The sequence below is a fragment of the Hermetia illucens genome, chromosome 4 (assembly GCF_905115235.1).
Source record: "Hermetia illucens chromosome 4, iHerIll2.2.curated.20191125, whole genome shotgun sequence".
Classification (NCBI taxonomy): domain Eukaryota; kingdom Metazoa; phylum Arthropoda; class Insecta; order Diptera; family Stratiomyidae; genus Hermetia; species Hermetia illucens.
The window spans coordinates 25,737,591-25,757,942 of record NC_051852.1 but is presented as its reverse complement, the minus strand read 5'-3'; the positions used below and the strand labels follow the sequence as shown (position 1 = coordinate 25,757,942).

The window sequence follows — 20,352 nt, the reverse complement described above, 5'->3', positions numbered from 1 at the left end:
CTCCCTCGTATGACTTTCCCATTTGTTACCTAGATATTTGGAAAATTTGTTTGCCTCTTTCTTCAGCACACCTTTATTTCGGATTGATGGATGATTACCAATCGGAAATCCACTTGCCCTTTCTGAATTGGAGATGATGAATATTTTGACCCGACAGCGAGGAAGTATGGCTGACATAACGAACCATCGTTACAAAGCTCTGCATTTTGTGTCTGAACCACCACCAAAATATGTGATTGATGGAATTTTCACGGAAATTTCCAATGTAACCGAATTTCCAGAGATCATTTCGGCTTACTTCGAAATATTTGAAAATCTTTCGGGAAAATTAAAGTAGTCCAAATTTAATTTAACTCACCCCACCCACATCAAAATACCAAGCACTCGAACAGCACTGAACTTTCCAATCAACACTTTAAGCTAACAAACGTAAATAAAAAGATATCAAAGGGCACAAATCCCAACATAAAAATAAGCCGCGCCATCAAAGACATGGATAAACATTTACGATGTCTTCCACCGAAATATATCACAAACAATTCACATTATTTCAAACAAATTACAGAATAAATCCTTCGTGATTCCCATCCCAGCATCTGCCTAAAAGCATTTCAACAAATTGGATCCTATTTGTCGACTACAGAAAAAACGACCCCGACCAGAACCCACCCCAACCACCACCCAATTAGGTTCCCTCCAAATAATATAAATCACACCCTGAATCCTATATGAGTTCTTCACAAGGATATACACGTATGTGTAAAAAATTTTGAAAGGTATAGGCGCTAATCTGACGCCCACATGCAATTTAACAAAATAAATTAGCTCCGTCTAACGCCAGAATGTTTTTCAACCCCCAAAGTCATTAATTTAATAGACTGATAATTTGTAGCGGCAAATAGCGACGAAAATATTTTATGTGGCCATAGACGATTCGTGTCTACTCCACATAACAGGAACAGGATCAAACTACCACTAGTTGGGAGACGAACGTGCCGAAATTAATCACTTCACCGGGAAATCGGAAAGTAATTCGATTTTAGGCGATCAATTAACTTCAAATAGGTTCCTGGTACGTATAGTGTGGATTCGCCGATGGTTGAGGTAGAAAGGAGGATTTTCAGGGTATTCCTCGGGGTGCTTCCTAAGAAGTTTAGGGAAAGTAAAGAAGCTTTTCCACGTACTTACACGACTTTATTAACAAATTTGTACATAAAATATCAAATATCATTACTTATAACACATTGAGCTTGTTGATACCAAAGGAATACTTCTTACCATTCAATACCCTCAAATTGCGCTAGTGAAACTAATCCCGACCGTCCTAACAAAATTAATCTCCTTAATCACAGACACACCTACGACGTCCTGTCACAGCGTGAGGGTCCAATTTCACTTGAATTGTTACAGTTCATCTCTTGTTGATGTTTCGGCTGCCGGAAGATGAGCATTAATTTCTTTCCAGAAGTTGGCCCGTTCCTCAAGGAGGCCATGTTCATTTTGAAGGACAACCCAATTATCAGGATCCTTACTACCAATACGAGCATACGTTATCGGATGGCCCAGAGCCGGTTTCCATGTTGGCAATCCACTGTCTTCTGGCGTAGGATTTCTGCGGAAGAAAGAAACAGAAATTAAGGAAAAGACATGTGAATAGCGGATGAATGAAAAATAGAAGGGAATCTAGGCAATGGTGTCAAATATAATCCAATGGCATATGCTCTAATTTGGGTTAATTGCCTCCCATTGCGCTAAGAGAAAATTCGATTATTGAAGGATTTATTTCAGACAGTTGAAGTTCGATGGGTGGATAATTTGGACAGTTTCGATAACTGGAAAACTAATGATTACGAAGTGAACTGTGATTAGTAGGAGCGGATACAAAGGTGACTTAATTTAGAAATGTCAAAGAACCAAATGGGGTAGTCACAACGAGAGCCTTCGTGCTTGATTTGATCTGATTGAAATACTTACTGCTGCCCAACCTAACGAGTCCGTAGCATCGGTTAGGACTTCCCAACATAGCACCTAGGATTTAGAACTAACTATTTTCTAGCTCTTGCAAATGTCAAGCATTAAGCCACCCAGCACTCAAATAAAGAGCCCATGAAAAACTAGAGCAACAACGTATCGAGTGTCCCAGCGCTTTCTTTAAAAAAAATTCTCATCCCCGTCTAATAATCAATGGCATCCCGGTCGAAGTTGAGCTTGCATGTCAACAGTTCTCCCCAAATCAGCTTTCTCGTATGTTCTGGCAAAGATAACTACTTAAGTTTGCTGGTTTGCTCACCTCAACCGTAGATCTCAGAAGGTCCCTCCAAAACTTTCCAGATTGGCCTTTCGCAACCACCCAATACGCAACAACAAATGGTAAACAGTCGAAGATAAGGGTACTTGATGAAACTCCTATAGAGGAGACCTAAACCTACGCAGGACATAGGATGCCGATGCAGGACGGGTACACCATAGGTCGAGCCTAAAGAGAGTATCGCTTTGCCTAAAAGACAGTATCAAATCAGGATTTAACCCATCGTGTTTCATCACGGTTTCGATAGCATTCAGGTTTACAAGGCCCAAGTGGGATGAAACAGATGAATTATGCTTAATATCTTTTTGAGAGCCTAACCATCCAGGATCCAATTCACTCTTCCAAACTAGACAATAAAGAGGCGAACATGATGACGAATCCTGGGTTCCACTTGGGTGTGGGCCAAATTGAACGATCAATATTCACAGATCATTTAGGCGTTCCCCAACTACATTTGTTCCAAATGAACTCAGCTAAGAATCTGAAACCCTCTCAGTTCACTTCAGATTTTCGATGAAAATTCAGAAAACACGCACGAAGTTTGCTATAATTGTTGAACATACTGCAAAGTTGATTTTGACCATGTCCTGATAAACAATGACAATATTAATAGCTTAATTCCACTAGGATCCCATTCTAAAGCCGAGTTTTTGAAGGAAGTTCTTAATCCAGGGAAACGTAAATGGGGTAATTAGGCACTTCAAAAATATCAAGACTGCAAACTCTACTATCTCTTGCTGATACCACCTAGGAACACACATGTTTCAACATTATAACTCTGTTCTCGATCTTGGAGACTCACCGATGTTTGGGCCTCTGTAATAATTCTGAAAAGTAACACCCTAACATGTGTCCGGATAGCTGAGTGGTTAGAGCACAAGGCTGTCGTACCAAAGATCGCAGTTCAAATCACACTGGTGGCAGTGATGTTTATATCGTGATTTGACGTCGGATACCAGTCGAATCAGTTGTGAACGAGTACCTGAGTTAAATCAGGATGATAATCTCGGGCGAACGCAATGCTGACCACATTGCCTCCTACAGGCTATCCTGAAGTGCACCGTTGCGGTCTTGAATTAAGTGCTCTAAAACACTTCAAGGTTCTGATCCAATTGAATTGTTGTGCCAGTTATTATTATTATTATTAACACCCTAATATAGCACTGAACTTAATGCCACAGCCACCAATATGTGCACGACGACATCCTGGGTCAGCATTTTTTAATAAATTATACCTCCCCTTCCTCCCTCAAGCTGGGTATTCTTACGCCTTGCAAGTCACTCATGAAAATAAACCACGAAACAAAAGTTAGATCGAGAACTATTGTGCCTCGAGCGGAGAACGACTTTAAGGTAATCAATCCAAAATGTAAGTTAAGACTCAGGTTTTGTACCAGTTGCCCTTGCCAGTTTTCGGTGGACGGAAAATCAGATCAAATTTGAATTGGGGAACATTGTCGACATAAGGCTCCAGTCAGCCTAACTTACTGCAGACAGAGCTTTATCCACAGGTGAGCAGAAAAAAACACCTCCGAGCAATCTGACCCCGCCAAACTACTTTTGGAAAAACTGTTACCGCAGACTGCTTTCCCGTATACTGCCTATTAAAGCTCATAAGAAAACTCCTTATATCTGTGAAAACAACGTCACTGCAAGACGTTAAATTTTGTTTCTTTAAACAACGAAACATGTGGTGGGAACGAGCGGCTCCAGAAGTGTTGGTCTTCCTTCAACTATGTGGGAAGATCCGACATCTGAAAGGACAAGTGTTACTGAAGCCAATAAACCTATGTCTCGCACCTCCAGTTTGCTTAGAGATAAAACCAAAAATAACAAACTCATGTAAATGAGGCTAACAAAGAGCACGATTTTATGCGCAAGAAGATTTTTATTTTAAAGATTACAAGTGTAAGGTTAGATAACCGACGTGCACTTATTTTTCGACAACACGTCCAGCAACAAAGAGGCCGTGGTCACTGCTCCCGCTGCAAGTTTATCGACCAATGCACCATCTATCGAGGACGTGCCCAACATACTTAATTGTTTCACGAACATTCTGGAAACGCTCATTTCAAATACTCCTTCTTGCTTTAGAATGATAGGACCTACACAATCATATGCTCTACTAGTTCTTTGAGTTCAACGACGTTTCCTACTGTACCAGGTGATCTCTGCTCCACTGTGCAGGAACGCATATTTGCCTCCCGATTTGCGGTCAATCTTGTCACCTGCAAAATCTGCGACCCCGTAGAAAGTGAGACTGACACCTCCACAGTTCCAATAAGCTTAAGTTGGTTTCTCCACTCATCGACACAGCAAACCAAATTTAACGTCTGATGTTAACGTTCCTCTCGTTTCGGTCTGGATCTCTAGGTAGTGACTGACTTCTCCCAAGTCTTCCATTTGGAGGTGTCTACTCAGGTGTTTGCTCATTACTTTCATAATTTCAGGACTTGTTGTGGCTACCAACAAATCGTCGACTTCACCGAAAGCAATTACTGCTTTCAACTTCCAAACTCCTGCTAACTGCTTCAGACCGTATAGGCTCTTCTGTAATCTCAGAAGCTGAACCTTTTGCCATAATACAACAAATTCTTCAAACTGCATTTCATTCACATCTCCGTTCAGGTATGCACTCTTCTGAGATACCGCTTTGACGACGTGTTCTTTCTCTTCAATTTTTGGCAACTCTTCTTGGGGTCGATTGAGTTTCCGATGATCCTCACCGATCAACTATCCTTAACCTCTCCGGTGCTGCTCCAAATCCAGTCCAAGCATGCACTTCGCAGATTCAGTCAACGTTCTATTATTTGTTTCTCCCACTCCACTTTGTTGTGGCATGGAAGCAACGATCAATTGCTACTCCAGCCTTTTCGCCGAAAAAAAACTTGTAGTTCCTATTCCTTTCCGTTGTCAGATCTGGCCGCGACTGGTTTTCCTCCAAAGCTGTTTCCCATTGCTGCAGCATAATCTATAATTGCATCGATTACCTTTATTTTCAATTTAATCAGCTTGACGACCATGAATAGTCATCGATGAGTGTCAGAAAGTATCTGTTTCCGTTTGGTGGGTTTCATCCGCATCAGTCCGAACAAATCTGAATGGAACAGTATCCCTGGTTCGCTTTCTCTTTTACCCCACCTCATTTCTTTACTTTTTTCCCTTTGATGCAGCCGTCACAAGTTGATTCATCCTTACAAGGATTCCAACATTTCCGTTGGTTTGGGCTCTCCATTTTCTTGATCATTGCGAGATTTCGATGTGTCAACCATCTTGAATGCAGACCCATTAGCATTCTTTAGTTTCAGTCTGTATAGACTGCCGTCGTTGTCTGGACGAAAAGCTTGAACTTTTGTTACAATTACCCTTTTCTGGTTACGTTTTCCTGGAGCTGCTGATTTGAGAGCTACTTCCGAACTCCCGCTGATGGAGCCATGAAATTCTGATCTTCTCTGGTACTCGTCCATGATCTTCCCAATTCCATAATAGATTGTAAGGTTCCTCCCGTCCTTCGAGCGCAGTGACTAACCCCGAATACGATTCCGGAAGACACATCAGGAAAATAACTACGACCTCCTCATCCTTAAACGACTTGCCTCATTCTCAGAACAGTGCAAGCACTGTCATGACAGCGGGTATGCGGGCACTTATGTATCCTATGTACTATATTCCGTGAGGTTTTCTCCTTTGGTACAACCCACTTTGGTGTGTGGATCGATTGTATTTCTTCTTTAGCGCTTGCCTGCTTTGTTGAATATTTACCAGCTGGTTTTCTTGGGAATGTCTTTGTTATTCTTCTTAGTCCACTCCCCGTCCACCGGCATGCACCCTGAAAGCAACTGATTGTTCATGTGCCGATGATCTGTGAAAACCTAGCTAGCAGACGTTGTTGATTTAATGGACCAATAAAGGTCTAAAACATGCCCAAGCAAGGTATAATCAGAACCTAATTTGACATTTAGGTCATCCAGTTCGATCTGAAGTAGCCTTCCGTGGCCGCATCTAGTTACTACTGGGAAGACTCCTTCTCCTATGCATCCCAAGTCTCCGTAAGTGTAGACCGGAATCTGGCAATCAGTATTCCGTCTAAAACCTACTCCGAGTCCTGCTCGAGTTGGAAAAATGAAATATTCTGGACGCTCTCAATTCCAACATCAAGGAGGGAATGCACATGTCAAATGCCAATCTTAACCCTTTTAGGAAAGTTAATGGTCGTAATCAATAGGTTCGACCTTATCCTAAGTGAGCACAACAATCCCATTAGTAAAACCAGGTATCGAAATTTGCGGATCACTGGCTCAAAAGTTTGTATCCCTTTGAGTTAACCTCTGACAGCATGCAAGAAATATTTAGAGCGCATAGTCAAACAAAACTTCAAGAGGCGTCCCCTTTTCACCAAGCCATCAAATCAAATAAGTTTTTATTATTGAAGTCCCCTGTACTCGTTGAGATGTCTAGTTGTTTCTTCGCCGTCCAACCTAAAGTGCCTCAACCATCCTCGTTTTTCAAACGGGCTTGCAATCGTCTTTCTCAAATTCGCCCAGCAACCGTAGTACCTCTGTAGTCGAAAACTTGGTTACTGTAGCATCTAAAGCTACTAGAAATTAAAATAGAGTAGGAATTGGATACAGACCCGATTATTTTAGGAAGAGCTCACTACCGCCCTTAGATAGTTGACATATTTCGCAGAAATCAAAAAGGAATGCAGATGATCACCGCATCGAAGCATTTGTGTTTGGTGTAAAGCATGAGCATAAAAAGGACGAAACATGAACAGCGCTCTTTTCACTTAGGTAATATATAAATGAACTGTGAGAGTTAATTACCAGGAGGCGGAATATCCATCAATACAGAAGGGGTTTGATAGGAGGCATTAACTTGCTTTTTATGCTCTACATTAGAAGTGGATAGCACTGAAGTATCAAATGGCAAAGCTACCCGGGAGCAGCAATTAAATTGATTGCAGCGGGGAAAGCTAAGATAGGCTGGGTCGTGTGCAGACTCAGAAAACGGGCATCTCTAAAAAGATGCTTAAGATGTCTTTAGAGCAGCATTCACCATAAACTTATTCCGAAAACTGCTATTTCACTGTAGGCAATATGAAATGGCAAAGCGCCACGGAGACAGCACTCCATGAGCTAACAGTAAAAATTGAGAAGGCGATGTCCCATAAAGAATACACCTTAGACACATTCATGGACATCGAAGGGGTCTTCAATTATGCCTCATTCGCGGCTGTTTGTAACGTGGCAACACTGCATGGAATCGATCCGCTGTTTATCAGTTGAATATCCTTCACACGACAGAGTGGAGAAAAACCACATATTGGTCGGACAGAATTCTGTTGAGGCAGGGTTGCCCACAGAGAGGAATTCCCTCTCTTCTCTTATGGATCGTGAGAGACGAAAAGCTCTTCGTACAATCATTTACGGACAATCTAACCGTAATAATTATCGGCAAGTTTGGGGACACAGTGCGTGCACTCGAAACTATCCTAAATTTACTCCCCATAGGCTTGATACTATCGACGCGTGGAAAGGCGGCCAACCATACGCCCATCTAGAAATTTCTTGACAAACATCAGGTGGCTCTGGTTTCCAAATTCGTCTTCGAAAAGACATACCCCGTTATAATCACCCAAGGAGAAGAATGATCAGTTCATGGCCACGAGGAGGGGTAGTACCATTCGAATTTGATCCAGCAGTCAGGCAGCGTTATCAGCAATAAACAGCAAGGATATATCACGCCAGTTGGTGGTTGGGACATATCAAACCTGTGATATCAGGTGCTGCTGAAACTAACAGACTAGCTCGCCAAGGCCCTGCATCCACAATGGCGGCGCCAGAAACAGCTTTTGACAATCGGCACTGTCAAGTTTACTCTGAAGGGGGAAATTGGAGGGTTTCACGCGGCCAAATGGAGAAATTGCAATTTCTTCTGGCAGGTGAAAATCTTTGTGAAGGAATTCGGTTTTTTTTTTTTGTTTTCCCATAAGAAGTGGGACATGAAAACCCTAGAAGGGCTTTTAACGGGGAACTGCTCCATAAACTACCACACGGAAAAAAATTCGCAGTGGTGGCCTCGGCCATATACAGCCAATGTGAGGAGGAAAAAGAAACAGGCACTTCGTCTGCAACTGCTCGGCCTCCTCAGACCTAACACGAAGATACCTTAGTAAAAGAGCCTATGCGTTCTATGTCTCTGGAGAATGATCTCAGATTCGCCAAAGCCTGGGAACATCCAAGGCAAGAGGCCATTGGATAGGTTACCTCCGGAAATAGTACAATGGGCCCAAAAAAGGTCTGAGTGCTTGCAGCTGCGGCTCCCCCCACTAAACTTAACTAACTGTTTCAAAAATCCTTACACCATTTCTGTTTTTCGCTGAAATCTGGTGTCCTTCTTTCACTTTCGGATGCAGTATTTCAGCACTCTATCATGTGAACCGTTTCTTATCTACCTCCTTCCTACCTATATACGTAGTGCTCGCTGCGTACGTAGTGTCGTCCAGATTGGTGAAACCCTCAAACAGACATGATCCTGGCTATATGTAGATTGAATTTTCCATTCCATGCCAAGCATTAACATTGTCATTTGGAATGTCCATTTCTTTATATCGAAACCAAGATGCCCAAAATCTCTTTGTGTTGTCCCATCATCACACTAGGGAAAATAAAGGAGCTGTAAATATTGAGGTTGGATATTCCTACTATGAGGAATTCACTTTTCTGGAACTTGATTCACTTGTCAAATAAATCTTTGTGCCAAGCTCTGTTGGTTCAGTTGCAGCTCAGTTTGCTACTTATGAGCACGTCCTTCTCTGATATGGTTAATCGGTGCGGATACTATGTTCTCACCCAATAGTTGAGCATACCTTAAATCAGCCACATTCCACTATCATGTTCACGGGGCTTGGGAATTTTAGGCATTTGTTGAGTATTCAACACCATCGTTTTTCTTACAAAGCATAGACCTAGAGTGTGCAGATAATTCCATAGGCTCTTCAACCAGTTCCTCGGTTCTACTTTTAACTGACCAGATTCAACAAAGCTAGTAACACCGCTTGGGGGTCACCTACTCGCAGAATTAGCATAAGTCGCAACCTAGTCCCACCTTACCAACCGCCAGCAGTTTAAATGCTGCTTCAGTTGGTAAACTGGGCAATCTGAACTGTTTTTTCTGCGCCCGCGCGGATTTCCTCCTTTGTAATGATTTTGTCGAAATCCTTACATTGTTGTCTTCTGACCTTGTGATAAACATGTTCCACCTTAGAGAGAAAATTGATAGCTATTTTATTAAAAGATTAGCTCAGCTTCTGCATCAATTCTTCGTTTCGCGAATGCCGGATTCAGTTTGATATTCATTCTGTGGTCCATCAGCTCTGAATCCAATTCGACCCTTCGGCGAATACGTTACAAGACTCATTTTTTGCTGGATCCAACCACCCACGTCTCCTATTTTAAAACTTTTATTATATAATTTTGAGGATCGATGTTGATCATTTCATAACGCCGTCCACTTCCTTCGCCCGTCCTCCTTTCATCGGTGACTAGCTTTGTCTCCTAAGCGTCCTGTAGAGATTGATTCGTGCACTCCTCCCAATTCCTTTTTGCCATCTTTTTAAATTTCTATTAGGTTAAGTATGCAAAATTGTAGGATTTATTAAACGACCTCCCCAAACTGGCTACTAGAAACCGTCTTTGCACGGCTAAGAGTGTACAGAGGTTTGACGCTAAGTAACCTCTGCAAATAGTGAACGGCCAGCCGACGAAAAATGGACTGCGAAAACTTTCAGCGACCTAGCTTCAAATCACTTACAGGTGGCGCCGGGGATGGTAATTCCTCTAGCAGCGAAGATGCGGCGGAGATGTGGCACGGCCTAGAGGCAAGTCGGTCAGAGATATTCGTCGAACATCTGCATTGCAAAGGCAAACACGAGGATGTTTCCACTATCCAGAACTGAGTCCCAATAACCAAACTGTGATCAAACTGGAAGATGTGGAACTAGAAAACGTGTACACCTCCTCAGCTTACGTGGCTCACAACTGATCGGCTACATCATGAGAATTAAAATATCTGACTTCCATCATCCATGGTGGTCAAAGTGTAGTATAGGTCCCAGAGCCAAACGTGGATTGGTACCCACGATGGAGCATAAAACCTGGGAAATGCCTGCTGAACCAACACCAACAGCTCTACTACCAAACCCTATCTCCACCTCCACGTGGTGACCGCTGGGAGCTATTTCTTAACGAAAAGCTGCAGACGGAGAAGGATGAAGCCTCATAAACGTTCACGCCCCTACAGAGGAGACTGCAGAGTTGGAGAAGGATACCTTCTACGAGGCAGTAGAACGAACCTTCGAAGCCTGTCCCAGATATGATATCAAAATCATACTTGGGGATTTTAACGGCCAAGTAGGGAAGGAGCCCGTATTCAGGCGATACGTTGGCTCCCATAGCTTACACGAAAAAACAAATGATAACGGACTGCGGATTATTCAATTAGCAGGGTCACACGAAATGGTTGTTGGAAGTACCTGGTTTGCGTGGAAAGCGGTCCACAAACATACGTGGGCCTCTCCAGACGGGACCACTTTCAACCAAATTGACCACGTGTTGATCGAACGAAGTCACCTCTCAGCCTTGATGAATGTCAGAACATATAGGGCGGCCAATATAGACTCGGATCACTATCTCGTTGGCATGGTGCTCCGAGCTCGAATAACAATACCACCTAGAATCCCCTCTGACAATCAGGTGAGAGTGAACACTGAAGCCATCCACAACACAATCCTCCGCGACACCTATAAGAGGGAAATGGATGCTGCAATAACCGCAGTCAACAGAGGACCTGGAGATGAAGCATCAACAAATGATCTTCACAATCACCTGAAGAACGTTATCATGGATACGCCCACAAACATACTTGGCCCCAGCCGCGAAAGGAGTCGGAACGGCTGGTTTGACGATGAATCTAAGCTAGCAACGGAACGGAAGAATGCCCCATACCGAGTAATATTGCATTCTCAAAGAATGCGGGCACGCGCAGAAAAAAGGAAGCCTGGGAGAACCAACAAGTCTGTGAACTAGAAAAGTACAGGGAGCAAGCGCACCAGGCGCGGAAGTTTTACCAACAAGTCAGCAGGATGAAGCCTTATACACCTCGATGCTCATCCTGCCGAGACAAAGAGGGAAATCTGATTTCCGACAGAATGGACATATTGGAGCGATGAGTTGAGTATTTTGATGAACTACTGAGCAACCAGAACATCGGCGAGTTGTAGGTCCCGCCAATTGAAGACGACGGATAAATACTGCCACCACCAAATATAGGAGAAACAGTCCGTGCAATTCATCGGTTTAAAAATCATAAGTCACCAGGAGCCGATGGAATTACAGCCGAATTGGTTAAATATGGAGGCAACCAGTTACACCAAGTGGTTCATCAACTTATGCTCAAGGCATGGGACAGCGAATCAATGCCTGAGGACTGGCAAAGAGGCATTATCTGTCTCATACATAAAAAGGGAGGTATCACACAATGCAGCAATTATAGAGATATCACATTGCTGAGTACCATCTATAAAATATTCTCCACTATCTTGCTAGGCCGGATAGCCCCGTACGCCCATACCAAAGAGGCTTCACTCTAGGCAAATCAGAAACAAATCAGATTTTCTCTGCGGCAAGCGATGGAAAAACTGTTGGAATATGGACATCAGTTGCACCATAGCGTCAAAGCACTTATTGTACAAGACAATGATCTTGCCAGTCCTCATGTATTCCTCGGAGGCTTGGGTTCTTAGCAAGAAGAATTGCGAACTCTTGATCGCGTTCGGGAGAAGAATCCTACGAAGAATTTTTGGCCCCCTACATGAGGATGGACGATTCCGTAGCCTACACAATGACGAAATCTATGAGCGATACCATGACCGTCCGGTTGTGGATAAAATCCGGCTCAATAGGTTACGGTGGGCGGGTCACTTAATCCGTATGGATGAGGATGATCCCACCCGGAAAGTCTACAAGGGCAATATCTATGGCAGAAAAAGAAGACGAGGCAGACCGTGCCTAAGATGGAGCGATGGCGTAGGTCACGACCCCAGACAGCTTTTAGGGATATCGAATTGGTGGACCTCGGCGCAAAACCGGGATGTCTGCAGTTCCTTATTAAAGCAGGCCTAGACCGGATACCATCATAGCAGCGAGCAAGACCAACGTGGAGCACGCACTTTGACCAACTCGGAAACCAACGGAAGAGGTAAGCCGTTCTCTGACTTTACTTATAACACATACCTATCGGTGTATAACATTAGCAGTATTCAAAGGAGGAGATCCTTAATATCACCCTTCTAATCAACTAGAAAACTTTCAGGGCGAAGAGCTGAAAAGGGTCTGCTCAGAGGTCCTTATCAGCTCGCAGTTGGATCCTTTCCAGTCTAAATCTCGCTATATACGTCCTTTTTTGGAAGATCCCAGGAGGGGTCTTATCCAGATAAAGTTCGATCTAGTTATCAAGAGCAAATTCCCCGGGGCTCGCAATGATATGGGGTGATGATGGAGTACGGAGTCGAGGTTCCGGAAAAGGTATTCGAAACCGCCTTTAAAATTCTATGCCGCACAAAATACAGCAAAAAGATATCGTCACCGTACTCAGATGATCTCAGATCTTACCAACCTCAGGAAGCTGACCAGAGAGGCCTTCAACATCTGTTATAGGCACAGATACTGGTAGCTACACAAGGACTGCCTGACACCACCAAGACAAATCGTCCTTCCCGCATTATTTTCAAAACTACGAGACTCAGTAAGATTCTGGTCGAGGAACATAGGAGTCAATTTTTTTAAAACCTGGGAAGGCTCTTACGCGCGTAAGACCCGTGTAGGGCTTTCACCCAATCAACCTTACCTCTTCCTAATTGAAGACCTTACAACGCGTCCTCACGCGTAGGCAGTTGACCAAAGCTGAGCAGAGAAACGTCCCAGCGTAACGTCATCCCTCAGGCGCTCTGGTTGTTGGTAGGTTATATGCAGTAAGTATCTGATTCATCCACGAAAGATAATGAATTATCGATCTTATGCCAAGAAATCTGATTTTTGATGATGGTATCACGCCCCCTCTAGAGCACCCCTAACAGTTTCCATAACTCCCGAAAAGCTATTAAAAATTTACACTTTTTCCCTGTTACTTTCGTTACTTCGCTCCCCATCTTAGGGCAACAAAGGCCGCCTTGTACCAGGATAATAGGGAACAGTAATTTAAATTCTCTTTCAACTTACCCAATTCGTGCGAAATTCACCCACATCTGGACCATCGCTTCTCGAAGCATCGCATCACGTCTCGTCGGTTGTGCTGTCACAAACAACTGTTCAGCTAAAGGGAACAAATACTGTAGCTCCTCTGCATGACAAACACCTGTTCCAAAAGAGATAAGAAATTATCAAAGTCCTGCCCGAACTCGAGATTCAACTCCCAAACTGAGCAACACGTTCAAGCACTTGAGCCATAAGTAAATTACTCTTAATCTATTATTTACCATAATAATCCTCGAATCCACCCTTGAATAGCTCCGTGAAACTAGCTGGCGCCTTGTGGTTGAAAAGATATACGTACGTAGATCCTGCCTGTGCCTTTCGGGGTGCACTCAATCGTTTCATCAAGTACTCCTCGACGCCGTGCCAGAACCAGGCATCCGTAAAGAGCTTAGGAAATAAGAAAGTGAGTGAGTGAAAGTCAAAGGACCAGTAATAGGTGGGATAGCTGTTTGTGACTACAACTCAGCGCTGGAGGCGGAAACCGATAAATTCGTGAAGTTGCAAACAATTCAGCCTTCTGCTGATAAAGATTATCGTCCGGTGGAGCGGAACTAAGATATCGAAATCAAATCGTGGAGGGTCATCTGCCCTTCAAGTTCAGATAGATATAATTCACGCTAAAAGTATCTTTAACGTGTTTAGCTGGGGATATTCAGCTCCTCATTTCCGTAAACTTTTCAATAATTCAGAGAACTCATTCCTTTGTAAGTTTACGAAAATAATTACTAAAATCTTCCCCAGTGAACTTGAAACTCTTTGCTTTTAAGCTTGCCACGAATGTTTCAAAAGATAAATGTATCTCCTTCAAGTATCTTTTCGTTTCCTGCTAAAAAGTTTTCACTTCCGAGGGAGTTGTGAAGCTATCCCACAACAGGCTCGTTACATTATTAAGGACCCATTTCGCTTTCAATGTAGTAAACACCCAGCATCCAACCCCTATCAGCACCACTATCAAGAAATCTTACATTTGTCAAGTCCTGATGATTCTCCTTGGACCAGTCATGCTTTTCATTGAAGTAAAACTCATTAATTTTCTTTGTTATCTCGTCGCGAATTTCTTCCGGATGATGGTCATAATAGAGAATAATGGGAAGTACATCTTTGAATTTCTCCCGAAATTCATCTCCAATTCCCAGATTCAGTAGGGCTTTTGTCCGGATAACAAGTTTCCAGGAGCAGGTACCATTTTGAAGTGGATGAAAAGAGAAATTAAAATGTTGTTACCGGTCGTGAACTTTTATGAACTGTTTGGACTCAGATAGAGGCCTATTCATCCAAGATTATATCTAGATACATACGTGCAGATTTCAGAGCGCCTTCATCCGATGTGATGCCAACTATGATCGGGATAGAGATAGAATGCGGGATATCCACGTCGCGAGGATGTACTGAAAGGAAGGCGCTGGATGATGGTGGCTCGACGACTGGAGGGAAGGGAATCATCGGATCCGTATCCCATTCCTGTCAGGAGAAATGAACGATGTAAAGATTACGGTCACTTTTATTCGCATTGTTAACATTTGAAAAGATGAATTTAGTCCCTCCCCACTTTCGAGTGAATGAACCAAAAGAAATCACAGAAGAAATCTTTGCCTATTATAGAAACCCCGAACTTTAACGCCGGGAAATTAAAAACCCGTGGAAAATGATACAAAACGGAAGATGAGTACTTACAAAGAAATCGTAAACGGTGGCCGTAATATTCTCAGCGGATTTTCCGTGTAGACACTTCAACAAGTTCTTCCAGTCATTGGGTTTCGTATTACAGCCAAGCAATTCACCAACTTTGTTGGCTCGCTTGGCTGGTACTCCCTTGTGGGCTGGCTGTGCCCAAGGATTGAAATAAGTGCCCGACTGAATTATAGCCTTGTGAAATAGTCCTGCAAGAAAAAAGGAAGAATTTTCATAAATTTTTTTTTTCGGTTATTACGCAGTGCAGATAGGGAATATGAGGATACAAATGTGTACTTTGCCGGCATATTGGGTTGTTAAAGAAATTTATAGAGCATATAATTACGCAGTATCATATAAAGGATCATAACGCCAGTGTTTTGTTTCAATATTGGAATGAAAAACAAAAACTAGAGAAAAGCAAGGACCCAACGTTTACACTGTTCAGATTCACTGGAATGAGTTGCAATGGGAAAACAGTGTTTGCTAGGATGAAAAGGATTCGCATTTTCGTCTTGAAACAAGTTTGGGATGAAGCCTTTAAATAAGTGAGTGCCTCCGCAGTATGATGTCATATGAAAGTACTTTAATACAATGAGTGCAAGATACTTCCAACCATAAGTGACGCGCTGTGGAAGATATGCCTTCAACAATCCTTGGAAACTGGTCTAAGCTCGACAACATTTCCCACACCTTCGAAGCTGGTTGAAAGCCCAGGACATCTAGTTTTGTGCCGTCCGCTTGTCAAGGAAGATAATTCGGAGGGCTAGGTTCCTATCTCCGTCCTCCGTAATTAAGACCACGCATCCCCCTTGCAGGTCAGGGATTTATCTTAGCCATTTGCTGCGAAGTTATAGTGTCACCAACTATTCATCGTGCTAGCACCACCAGAATTCTTTGTAAATGTGACGAAGCTACTGCCAATGTTTGAGTCGATTAGAAACATTGGGCACGATAGGTTCTGACACGGCATGAAGCGGTCTTCTAAGTAAATAGTTGGTCAGAGTACAAATTTGTCGTTTAGGTCAACTTGTAAAAGTGTGATAGGCCTGAAATTAAGACAAGCCTCGATGCGCACGACCAGTGCACAAAGTGTCCCTAAAAGGTAGTTCCTCCACTGCCTTGATATACATTGCTCGCGTAGCATGTGTTGCAATCCGCCATGGCAAGTAGTAATATGCGCCTGATATACTACAAATTTAGCCAATATACCGTACTTGAATAAACTAATGGAAAAACACTGATCCTATAATTTGTTATTGTGAGCTCCCAGGCGTAGCAATCCTTGATCCCCCGGATATGGATTGAGAGAAAGGAAAGGACTCGAACTCGGTTCTGTCTTGTAGCCACAGAGCGATTGCAGTTCCATCGTGAAGGTCAGGTAACAGTCAGATAACAGCAGATTAATTGCCTAGTCCAATTCCTGAGCGCTAGCAATAGAGCTGCCAAGAAGATGCTGCCACGAAGGAGTCCAACGCCGTATCCGAGCCACGGTACCCAATAAACGCCAAAGGTAGCTGAATGGCTCCAGAAACAAAATGACCCTGTTGTCAGCGCAATAAGCAGAAATAGTCGAAGCTCGACTGGTAGCTGCCGATGTCATGTTAAAAAAGAAGCCTTTACTCCAGTTGAGCATGTTGCTAGTCCGCTTAGGAAGACGACAGTTACAACGCGAAGACACATCGGTCCTTCCCACCAAAAAGGATCATCAAGAAGCTCCGCAGCTGACAGTTCTCGGCTCCCACAATCAGCAATCTTACGTAACACCAATTCATTCTGGAACTGAGGGCCTGCATTTTCCTCACTCGATTTGTCACATACGTTTCAGTTCCATCGGGGTTTTCTTAAGCCAGTAAAGCACGACTTGAGAGTCCATCCAAAATGTGCACGGGATGTCCGCTAATGATAGCGCTGATCACACGTTGTCTACCATGGCTGCCAGAAGAAGAGCTGCCGTGAACTCCAACCTAGGAATCGTAACATCGCCTTGTGGTAATGTGATTTACTGTGCTACCTTAAGAAATGCTAACTTTGTACGCTCCGCACTGAAGGTAACATGAACGCAAACTGTTTGATCCTAAATATGCGCGTAGATGGCTGCGGCACAGGCCTAAATACTGGCATATCAGAAACCGTGAAGTGCCAATATGTGTGTAGAAGCCATGCCTGACCATGGTGGAATATGAAATCGTTTGAGGTTAACCAAGCCATTACGAAAGGTTAGCCAAGTCTGCGCCGAAATATTTGGGAGACGTATATCCCAGTCCAAATCAGCTGTCCAAATGGATTGAATGATAATGTTGCTTCGCACGATTACTGGCACCATTAGGCAACAGGATTAAAAAGTCTGCCTACCTCACCTACGACTTTGGCACTTAGTCGGAGCACCAAATATGGGGAAGATGGAACTGAAGCTCGTCGGGGGCTGGATCCCATCGTAGGCCATGCACGTCCGAAATTGCCTCCACCACGGCGGGCTTCTTCGATTTCCTTTTGCACATTGGGAAATGCGCTGCTGAGAGGATGCGATCGATGTCATGAGCCGTCATTCAAAGTCAATAAGACAACGTCGGCGTAGAATGACGACCAGATAGCATCTCGTGCGGCTGCAGCTCGGCTAGAATCTGCTACGCACTGTATTTTGTCCAGAGCGCACTGCTGCGAAACTCGGACCGCATTCTATGGACTCGAACGATTGTCAATCGATAATGTTCAAGAGAATGTTGCGGGTGTTTCCTCCAAACGATTCACTGATAGTTACGATGTTCAGACGCCATCCAAACTTATGCTATCTGGATGTCTGCGGATAATGTCACTCGAAATTGCCTAGATCGGAGAATGATGTGAAGCAGATGAAACTGAATCATGGGTTTGTTCCACTGCATGTCATTCAATGAATTGCCGAGGCGTTGAAAACTCCTCGGAACTTCTGCAGCACAGCATGGTGTGGGATGTAGTAGTTAGGAGCCTGCTCTGGAAGTCAATCAACGCGCAAAATATGCCTCATATTCCCTCATGAAGGCCACATACTTCTCCCAAAGCTCATGATTAGAAACAAAACGCCACTTGAAGCTGTAAAATTGCGTCAATACTGTCTGCCGAGAGTCGTCCAAGTTTGACACTTCCGTTCGGAACAGGATCTGCACAACGTAGCTATCACATTTGGTGCGAAAATGGCAGGAGAGAATTCCGCCAGAGTTACATCCTGTCGTCGAGATTATTTCTTCGCATTATCAGTGATATTTTCATGACATCTTGGCCGGAGGACGTGGAGGACTGTAATGGATTTTGACGTCTCCTCTTGAACACCTCGACCGCGCTGATGCGATCTTTTTTCTGTTTGCTATCTCACTGGGTCATGAACTTTGGATAGGAGGCAAATAGAGTCGGAATAAAAATGAATGCCACCAAAAATAATGTTTTCAGTCTGACTGATCATCGCTTTCTTTTTTTTTTAATTAATGGGGAGAGCATCAATGGCCGAAGGCAACACCGAGCTTAATGTCGCACGATGCATTGAAATTCCTAAACTTTCGCAATTTGATCAAAATCTGGAAATACAACTATTTCAACACCAACACCAGCGAGTGGTGAGAAATTAAAATTTGCGGGTCCATTGCTCCTCAAAATTAGTGCAGTCCACTATCATACAAATATGTGGAATAGGACCACCAACCAGCATCTACAGAAGAATCTACAGATTAGCCGACGAATAGATTGTCTCAGAAACAGTTAACGTAAAACAATGGAGGAGAATGCAAGCTTGTGGAGAGGCCCTAGAGGAAACTGGAACACATTTCAGCAAATCGATTCCGATGACACGTAGGTGAGACGCTCGTACTCCTCTACTGTTCTGCGCCAAGCGCCCTTGGACGACCCACTCGTAGCCTGCAATGCAATTGTTGCCTCTCCTCAATGTGTAACCTATCCATTGCCACTCCGTCGGGCAACATCCAATTCAGCAATTCCGTCGGTAGAAACCGCGCTTCCTAGATATACAAATTGATCAACGCTTTAGATGCTTGGCCCATTAATGCTAATAGGGACAGTACGATGACCCGTCCGACTGACAGTATTGGTTTTATGGGTGTTTATCTTCAGTCCAACTGTATTCGCCTCTATTTCCAAATCCAAAGCTATTTGACCAAGGGTCATAACCTTTTAAAAAAGCAAGCAGATGTCATCAGCGTAGTCGAGGTGTTTGAGAAAAGATGTCATAGTCCCTTGAATGCCTCCATGTCCTCCGGACAAGAGCATGAAGAACGCCATCGATAACAAAAAGAAATAATATCAGTGACAAGATGCAACCCTGGCGGACTCCACTTTGGACCTCAAAATCTTCTGATATTTAACGACTTCATATTTTGCTCTGATAATAGTTATTAGTTTCCCCGGAATGCCCCTCCTGCATAGCGCACTCCAAATACACTCCCTATTCACGCTATCGAAAGCTTTGTCGAAATCGATGAAGAGCAGGGGAAGCAAAAACAAAATTTCCGCACACTGTTCCAAAATGATCCGTAGGATGTTGACATGGTCAATGCAGGAAGACCCGGCGGGGAAACCAATCTGTTCTCTGTTGATCAAGCTTTCGAGGTGTTCTTTTACGCATTCCAGGATTATTTTAGATATTATCTTTGCGATGGCAGGGAGCACGCAGATACCCCTCCAATTGTCATACTCAAAACAGGTCCACTTCTTTGGGAATTTAACGACCATTCCCTTCTTTCACTCTCTGGTAAAGGTCTCGCTTGTGCAGTGCAGTGGAAGCAGCGAATCAACAGTAACTGCAGGTGCAGCGATAAATAGCTCCGCCGGGAAATCGTCAAATCCAGCGGCATTACTCAATTTGAGTACATTTACCACCATCTATTTTACCATCGAAAGATTTGCCACCACATGCAAGCTCTTTCGTGATGCGGTATACATTCCCGACATCATTGTGATCTGTGACATTTTCCACTTCCCTAACCAGCGCAATGTCATGGCGTACACTATGCTGAACTTCCCGGGGTTTCAGCTGGTTTTGAGGTTTGAGCGCGTCATGCCCACCGTCGT

The 20,352-nt window shown here is 43.6% G+C and overlaps 1 protein-coding gene across 1 annotated transcript in view; it reads right to left on the bottom strand.

Annotated features, from left to right (window-relative positions):
- Nucleotides 1–1,172: 1,172 nt before the first annotated feature.
- The window catches only part of LOC119654768 (esterase E4), a 61,171-nt gene continuing 41,991 nt past the window's right edge, over nt 1,173–20,352 (bottom strand). The window contains exons 4-9 of the mRNA XM_038060309.1: nt 15,298–15,503; nt 14,922–15,084; nt 14,589–14,770; nt 13,845–14,010; nt 13,588–13,723; nt 1,173–1,612 (exon numbers count right to left, since the gene is read on the bottom strand). Of these exons, the coding sequence (XP_037916237.1) occupies nt 1,405–1,612; nt 13,588–13,723; nt 13,845–14,010; nt 14,589–14,770; nt 14,922–15,084; nt 15,298–15,503 (1,061 nt within the window). The 3' untranslated portion in view covers nt 1,173–1,404. The remainder of the gene's footprint in view (nt 1,613–13,587; nt 13,724–13,844; nt 14,011–14,588; nt 14,771–14,921; nt 15,085–15,297; nt 15,504–20,352) is intronic.